The 9732-nt window shown below is 32.0% G+C and overlaps 1 protein-coding gene across 1 annotated transcript; it reads right to left on the bottom strand.

Annotated features, from left to right (window-relative positions):
* Positions 1–1317: 1317 nt before the first annotated feature.
* Positions 1318–1833, bottom strand: LOC144560851 (dirigent protein 22-like). The gene has a single exon (XM_078310080.1). It carries the CDS (start codon positions 1831–1833, stop codon positions 1318–1320), a length of 516 nt encoding a protein of 171 aa, XP_078166206.1.
* Positions 1834–9732: the final 7899 nt, after the last annotated feature.

Raw genomic sequence — 9732 nt, 5'->3', positions numbered from 1 at the left:
ACCGGTCAGATTTTTTATTGATATGTCAATAAATCATATTTATTTATAGAAAAATTTGAACCATTTATATATACAAAATTTGAGCTCTAATAGTTTATTTATTTTTAATATATACATTTTTTTATATATATACAAACTAATTTTTCTTTTTTGAGGCCCCTAGAATTTTGGGGCTCGGGGCGGTCGCCCTGGCTGCACAGCCTCAGGGCCGGGGCCTGGCAAAGGAATATTAAGTGCTAACAACTTAACAAGGTTAAGTTCAAAATGTGCAATATTTGGAACTGGGTACCCATAACATTCCATGTGTGACATAGATACTGGTAAGGTACTGGTCTTGAACTGGCAAAGAGATGTTCAGCAATTTTAAGGTCATCAAATAAGCATCAAAGCCTTGATCTTCTATATTTGCCCATAAATGGGACTGTTGTTGATCTTCTAAATTTGTCCACATATGGATTTGCACATGATGATTGCTAATTAATAAACGAATCTTTGTTTTGTCTTGGGCTTGGTACATTAATTTAAGGGATCGATGGATCCAGAAACATACAAAAAATAATTCAAAATTTAACAACAACAATTAAAATTCAGTCAAAAAGATTGAAAATAATAAAAAAATAAAAATTAAGCAATATATTTTAAAAAGGAGCACATTTATTGCTTGAAATTAACAACCATTATTTTGACACCATAGATGATATATATGGGATTTTGGCAAACAAGCAAGATTTGATCATGGACACACAATTTATTTGTAAGATGAAGTACTTATGTACTATTTCAAATTTTAAATAAAAGTTTGTATTAGTCAATTGACATCTAAATTCTTTTTGCACCAAACATTTATTAATGAACTCTATCTATTTCATTTTTATAAAGTTGCAGATTCTTGATAATTTTTATGCTATTTTATTTAATATTTGTTTAGGTTTTGGTTGTATTGTTGTTAGTATGTTAAATATAAACCCGCAAAATGAAATTTCAGCGAGAAATAATTAAGAAGGCATATATATAGTTATATGACAAATGAATATTTGTTAACAACTTCTAACACAGAGAAATTTACTTAATACAAATCAACTATTAAATAAAACAGAAAGCAAACAAAAATCATTACATAGCCGATCCAGGAATCCATAAGTTACAATCAAGATTGATACAACTTACCTTCAAATTTCGACACAAACAAAATACAGAATCGCTCGGGAACCTCTTAATCGCATCAATCAATTGTTATAGGCGGCATAAAAGCCAAATAAGAGCATCAGACAACAAACTGAGAGAAAAAAATAAAAACAGACACACCCACAATGCAACTTACAGTTTTGCAGTATATGCATAGATATCAACCTCAATTTCAGCATCACCATTGATTAAATTTACCGAGTAAGTCTTTATGGTCATGTAACCCTGCGCCATACGAAAGTAGCCGGTGCCACCTACGATCGATACTTCTCTGATCGGTTGCGTAATGTCATCTGGACCAAGAAATGCTAGTGAGCTCCCGTTATATTCACCGGCTGTGAACACGATATTAGCGTTCCATACAACAGTCAGGGAATTCATAACAGTAAATAAACCCTGGGCCTTACCAACCGGGTTTGAGGTAATGTTGGGTCCCTGAGTTAACAGGTTGTCTACCACGACAACGCTACCGAAGTTGTAAAACGAACCCGGAACGGGGATGTCGCTCTTGGCAACAAGGACCTCGTTCTTACCAGCTAGGAGGTGCATGTAGAAGTGTTGGTGCACCAGATCATTGTAGCCATATGTGAGAATAGGTGATAGAGAGAGAAAGAGGAGTGAGAGGAGGAGACTGCTGTGTGGAGCCATGAGAACTTTTTTTTATATATATTTATTAAAGGATATTTGAGATGAGGAGCTATGTAGGATGTGTGCATGGAGTGTGTATATATATAGGTGATGTGCACCGGTGAAGACAAATGTCAACTGTTCAAAATAGTTCTCCAAAATATTGGTATTAGTCGTGGGAGCCAATCTTTTAGTTCTAAATAGTATCTTAAAAAAACAAATAGATTAAATGCCTGGAAGAAATAGATTAAATTAAAATGAGTTGTTCACTTCTCCATTTTATGAGAACTGAAGAAGAACCTTGTGGTAGGAGTGCATCATATATATTTTTTTTCCTTAATTTATGAGAAAACTTTCTATATATGTTCTTAATTGAACCTTATTTACTTTAATTACCATGCATAGAATTTAACTAGGCACTGATGGACATGGCAATAGGGGTATCAATGGGTACGATACTGGTAGGGTGCAAACATTTTCATACCCATACCATTAAGAATTGACCTTACCTTCCCGTTAAGAATATGTCTTATCCTATCCTACTCGTACCCGTTAAAATTACCTGATAACGAAATGGTAACAGACGAATAACGAATAATGCTAATATAATTATTTTATTATTTTTACAAATAAACCATCAAAACTCATCATGTCATACATATGCAACCACAATTACAAATATAAAAAATACAAATACAAATATGCAATCAATTCTAACTAATAATTTTTTTTATAAAGAAAAAAAAAACAAAACCACCAAGATCTCTTCTAACAAATTTAATTCGTCATTAAAATAAAAAAGTAATATGTTTAATATAATATTCTTCTTAGAACAAAAGACATACATTTTCTCGTGATATTATTATTAATAATATCTAATTATTGCGACGAAGAAGGAAAACAATTTTCTCATCAATTTTGTTAGCATGCATACAGGGATGGGTAGCGTGGATACAACGATATGGAAAATAGAAAAATGAATAAATTGAATATAATATTTATATATCTATTCATAATTATTCGTTACCCATATCCGTTTACTTAATAAAAAATTTATTTCTTATACCCATATCCAATAAGCTAACGAAAAAATAACTTTACTCATATGCATCTTATCGAATACAATGCGAATACAATACAGATAGGGTAAATGAGTAAATGGGTGTCATTGAGACCCCTACATATATGGCAATGTATAATAATATCATGACAAAATGGAGATGAACTTGAATCTTCTAAGCATAAAATGGGGAGCATATTTCTAAGGATGTTAATTTATTCATAAATTGTATTGGTTGTCTGGCCGCCGTAAATAAATTAATAAATAAATTTTCTAAGCAGAAACACTCAGAATTTCTGGGGCTCATTGGTGTTATAACGCATGTGGCGGTCTCTGATTATGGTGGGTTTTTCCAGTGTTGTAAGAAACGTCTATTTAGACTGATTAGTCATTGGCGATGACTAAACTGTCATAGATTTTTCCAACTAATTGGCTGATTATTTCTGATTATGACCGATTATTTCTGATTAGTTCTGGTTAATCGTTTGGCAATATCATGACTGTCTGACAATCCCATACTGTTATTTACAACATTGAATTTTTCTAAATCCATGCAATATCAATTTTTAAATCTCTCGGATCTTATGTCATTCCAATTTGGCGTTCTTATCTACCATTATTTTGTTGTACTATACAAAAGGTGGGCCGAATTAGGAATTCAATAGATACGATAAAGATAATATGCAGATATTTTTGTATTTGTATCCATTAAAATTAATCTTATCCGTTAAGTTTATCTATACTAGCATCTTACCTTGAGATAACGAATAAATAACAAATAATTATTGATCACATTATTGTACATAATATCATCAAATATAGAAAATAAAATTAATTGTTGATCACATTATTTTTTGAATGACTATATGAAATACTAACAAAATAAAATGATATAAAACATTATATAAATCAATCTCATCATAAATTACGAATAATTTTTAGAATACAAGTGAACCCTCTACCTATCTATCCTTCGAAATGATATAGAACATATTGTAACTGGGCTTGGCCCAATGTAATTTCAGTTATTGGGCTAAGCTGGGCCAGAATACCTAGAAAGTTCTCTCTCTTAATCATAATTATTTTGTTTCTTATTCAATTTATTTCAATCTAGCGAGAAATTCAGCAATTTTGGAAAATTATTAGATCATCATAATCAGTTGAAAAACCTATAATGAGGAGGGTTCAAATGCTCCATATCTTTCATGTCTCATTTGTGTCTCGCTTCATTTTAAAATGTGCTTGAAGATCAAATTTTATATTTTTTTTTGAAATTTTTTACTATTTATTTAGATAGGTTTTAAAATCATTGTTTTTTTTTTTCAATAATATAATTCTGGATCATCCAAAACAGTTATGTTGCACTATCTAAAAAAATTAGTAAAAAAAAGTTCCAAAAATTTTAAAACTTGTTGTCCAACACATTTTATCATGTTAAGTAATTCCGATCATCTATATTAATTTTGAAAATGAAGATAAAAACATGAGGTAAGAACGAGATATGAAAGATACATTTGAACCCTCCTCTACCTATCTATCTTTCGAAATATCCCGACTTAAGTTGCAGTCTTCAGCATAATATTAATTTGCTGGTGTTATGATTTTAAATTGTAATTCTAATATTGTAATTATACAATTTTAGAAAGGTAAGTTGCAGCATAATATGTAGACTTAAGTTGCAGTCCTTAAAGGTGCCATTGCTCCTTTAGCACCTGAAATCATCGTAGTCCCAGGTGAATCGTGAGGCTGTTTGGTTCTACCATTAGCTTTTGGCAGGGATTTAGGCAAAGTAGAGGTCACAATGGGCCACATGCTTGCTATTACAGACAAAACACAGTTGCGCGTTTCGACAGGAGGAAGCCTTGTGTTCAGTGGCGGAACTACACGGTAAGAAAAGGGGGCTAAGTTCCCCTGTTCTTTGAAAATTTTGCATTTTTGACCTTGAAAATTTTAAATTTTATAAAAAATATCACTATTAGCCCTCCTCATAAAATAAAATTACATGATGTTTTTTCTTCCAACCCCCTCTATCTGATCAATTTTCTAGTTCCGTCCCTGATTGTGTCCTTTATCGCCGCATGTTACACAAGTTGGATTGTTTGCAGTCGATTGTGAGCGGATTGTGAGCGCATTTCGACATATGCAGTAGGTTATTATTGGCACGCTACAAAATATTCGAAGAAAAAATTCGGATAAAATAAAAAAAATCGAAGAAAAAAATAGAGAAGGAAGAGGTGTTGATGATTCATATTGATGTCGTGAGCGACAAATTTGCTGTTCAAATGATTAGAAAAATATTAGCGGGTCTTTAATTTAATAACTAGTTCCTCATTATCTTTATATTCAGATTAATAGATGTGACTAGATCTATGTTTTCTTTACTATCTTTGATGTCCCCGCAGTTGACTTCATCCTTTTCTAAGTACACTTATCTATGGTTTTGCAATTAAAAAAAAAACAAGAAGATAAATTAATCATTGATAACTGACGTAAAACACATTCTAAACTCTACTCCAAGTGTACAGGTTTTGTCTGATTTAATGGGATATTGAACAATAAGAGAACTTGCTCTTATAATATTTGACGCAATCTCGGTTTCAAATCTCAACTCCGCTAGTGACGGATTTTGAAATAATTTAGTGGAATTAGAGACAAATATCGTGCTAAATAGCAAAGAAGAGAAATTTTAAAAGAATATTTAATTCAACTATCTTCCATCTTATACATTCTTCTCCTTATATAAGATATAACATGTAACATTGAAAATACTAAAACATTAATTACAACATAAAAAAATATGCAAAGACCAACTTGGAAATATGCAAACATAAATATTATAAAAAATATGCAAAAACCATCTTGGAAATCTATGACATTATGACATTTTGGAAATATATATCAAGTGGATCCCATCTTTATTAGCAGTTGCACGCTTCTCAAAGCGAGTCCGAATCTGAATCCAAGTCATTTTGGTTTTCGTCAATAACTCTATGAATAGAAAGGAGGCGTTGACGAAGAAAAATAGTGAGATAGACTTATCTTTTTGATGAAAGAAGATTAAAAGAAAAAAACGACTTGGAAAGAATTATCTACGTATAAGAAATATAATAAATAAAATATGATTAATTTATTCCGATAAACAAAATTCTATTCTAAATCCATTTTACTTGTATTCATTTCTATTCTATTGAATTTAAATTGTTATCTAATATTTCATTTGGACCAAAATGGAAACGACGACAAAATAGAGCATTAATTTTTTATGGTTATTGATTAATGATCACGCGCGATTTGTGCTGAACAAGTGGCTATATTTAATTTGATCCTCAATTAAAGGTGCACATGGTACACTGTTTTATTATTTATATATTAATGATGCAATCAATACGCTCTCATGTTGTACAGGGTTTGCAATGTTTTGAACCAGCACATTATTAGGTTTTTTTGGAAAATATAACATGTGATAGACTCAAATATCGACAGCTGTGTATATACAAGACAGAGAAAATTAACATGATTTATTTTTCTACAAATAAACTGTGCTTATGGTGTGTTTGATGTGAATTGTTTTCTGTTTTTTAAATCATGGGTTAGGGTTCAGCTAATTAATACAATTTCAAACTTCTAGATATATTACATATGATTTCTCTATTTTGTGGGTTTCAAATCCTTGACCTTTAATATGAGAGTCTTGTGTCTTTGACATAGGTTCTTGCTGTGAATTGTGTTAACAGTAAAAGACAACGGGCATCAGAATCATTCTTCCTAAAAGACCTAGTGGCGATAGCACCTTTCTACACTAGTTCTGTCAAATTGCAAGCAGGCCAACAGGCAAGAGTCTGGTGTTGGAGTGCTAATGCGATGTTTACAGTCTCATCGGCTTACTTGGTAATTCACAACACGAGGATACAATCTACATATCATCATGTCTTGTGGAAGCTCAAGGTGCCAATGAAGGTAAAGGTATTTATCTGGCTAATGCTACTCGATAAAATCCTCACACAGGAAAATCTAATAATCAGAGGATGTTAGGTACACACCGGGTGAAAACTTGCAGTAGTCTCAGTGTTGAAATGACAAGCCACATCATGTGGTCATGTCTGTTCGTGAAGAGGTTTTGGAGAGGTTTATGTGCCTAGGTCAATATACCGAGACATGTGGAGAACATCATAGAGAATGCTTGGTTAGAAGGACGAATGACATTACAGGGAAGGTCAAGAAAAAGATAGGATATGGCCTTGGCAGGGGGGTGCTGGACAATGTTGAAGGAAAGGAATAGGAGGACCTTCTCGGGCACGACAAACTTTGAGTATATTAATAGATGAAACCGCAACAAATTTACATAATTGGGAGCAATTTGTATAAATTTAGGTGTAACAGTAGTATGGTAGATCATGCGGGGGCGTACTGTGTACTCCCTGCAGCGATATTTACTAAATATGTCACTTTTGAGCTAAATAGGAATCTTGTAAATAAACTTTCTTTTAAATATATTCGTTGCCGACAATTGTCAACAACCTTAAAAAAAAAAGTAAAAATAAATGATCAGAAATATAGTTTAACAATATTAATTTAGATTAACGAATTTGATACGGATTTGTTAATGAAACATTAAATTCAAAACTAAGTGAATTTCTGTATGAACTGTTTAAGTTCAATTAATGGACTTGGGATCTGATCTCGCACAGTCAATTGCTTAAGATATGTACATTATATATAAATGTTTTGAGCCACTGCCTAACGGGAAGTGTGCAACATATGCTTTAAACGTCGAGTCGTTGCTAGCTTCTACGTACCTAACTGGCATCTTTTATTTTATATTCATAGCAGATCCATGCATCCACATCGATTATTCTTATCGAGAATTTCTAAAGTCCGGAAAAAAAAAATTATACATCGATTATTTTGTTGACTTCTCTTTTCATTTTTTAAAGTCCGGAAAAAAAAAATCTTAAAAATGTCCAACATATCACAATGCCAAAATTATGAAAAATTGAACTAGAAAACAATACGTTTAAAGATGAAAAAGTAAAAGAAGTCAAAAATTGTTTGGAAATTAAAGTTCATTAGAAATTCTATAAGAATAATCGATGTATAATTTTTTTTCTTGAGTCGATATAGAAGTCAACAAAATTTATCTTCCTCGGTCTATTTTTTATTAAATGTTAGTTATTTTAAGTTCCTACTAACGATTTCTAAAAAACATATTCGGAACAAATCTGATAACCTAAATTTCTATATCTACTATTTTATTGTCACAAAATTCTTTAAACTATATATAATATTCTAATCCTACTTTTATACATTCTTAATCACTCTAATACCTTAATCTCTATCTATCTCTACAAACCAATCTATTTTTCTTCGGCCACTGTCGCGTTCTGACAACTAGATCTGTTCACTTTGACGCTCCGATCAAGATAGTAAGTCTACACTTTGATCTCCTCCAATACAACATTCTTGACTCTGATCCCTCCCCTCCACCTCATTCTCCTCTCCGCTCGAGAAGATAGAGCCAAAAGAGAGAGAGGTGATGTGTGGAGGTGAGACCTAAAATAAGTGAGGGACGGACTGATGGGGCAAGAGAGGGAGGCGGCTGCTCGAGGGTTTGGGTTTGAAATCACCTAAAAAACACTGGCGAAAAGAGGGAAGAGTAGAATACGTTTGACAAGTTTTTCTTCAAGGTCATTTTCCCTGCAAAATTACACCGCATTTCATAATTCACAAGTTTGTAAGCTTCTTCTTCGATCTACTTAATATTAGAAGAAAAAATCGGAATTGGAATCAGGATCGATCATTTAATTATGAAACTGGATGAATAAGAAATCAGTTAGAATCGGCCGAATAGGATCGAAAACATAGATCTTTTTTGTAGAAGCTTGTTTTGTACTAAAAAAATATTAAAACAAAATATTACACACAAATAATATATTTATATATTATAATAAATTTTTATAATTAAAATAAACTCTAAAAATAACTTAGTACAATTTATAAAAGTACTATGAAAAGAGGTATTGAAAGAAATTTGTAATTAAAAAAAATGTGTTTGGATGGTTAAATATGGGGTTACTCTAGAATACTAGTATAATTTATATATTATAATTTCATTCAATAGCAACAAAGTTGAAGTGATGTAGTAGTAAAGTCAAATATCCTCAATCAATAGGTCTATGGTTCAAGCCGTGTTGGGTACATATTATTAAGAAAAATTTAGATAACAACCGTTTTTGTTGAAATTTCACTGGAATCGGACCGTTTCGGTACCATCTGATTCCAAGTCCGAAACGGCCAATTTCTCCTTCTATGCTATTTAATCTTCCCAATCGCAACGATCATAATCCTGGAACAGAAATCACACGATCGGTACTTTCAAACATTTTGGATTGGTCATGTGCTCCTTATTAGGTATCCAAACTAGTCTTTTAGGTTACGAGTGGCATAAACTCTCACGGCACTTACAATACTCCGCTCTTCATTTGAATCATTAGCTTTATTGTTAGGGCTTGAGAAATGGAACATTTAATTGACTAGTCGACATGCTGTTTTGTTCAAAAGCCAGAACTCATCTATCGAATGATACATAATATATAGTAGAACATGATAAACAAAGAGGACAGACTATCAAAATATCAGAAATAATGGACACTAATTACCAGGCAATTTTAAACCTTATTTAACTAATTCATACCGACTGTCCAAATGTCAGAAATGACTACTACAATTAAAATTGGTTTGACTGACACGGATCCCAATTTCATTGACCAACACCCAAAATAACACCAAACCTTATTGGCTAGGAAAATGAAGGTGGTTGTTGAACTTTATTGTATAAAATTATATCTCTGTTAACCGCTAAG

Source organism: Carex rostrata, chromosome 10 (assembly GCF_964058835.1).
Source record: "Carex rostrata chromosome 10, lpCarRost1.2, whole genome shotgun sequence".
Classification (NCBI taxonomy): domain Eukaryota; kingdom Viridiplantae; phylum Streptophyta; class Magnoliopsida; order Poales; family Cyperaceae; genus Carex; species Carex rostrata.
This window is presented reverse-complemented; position numbering and strand designations above follow the sequence as displayed.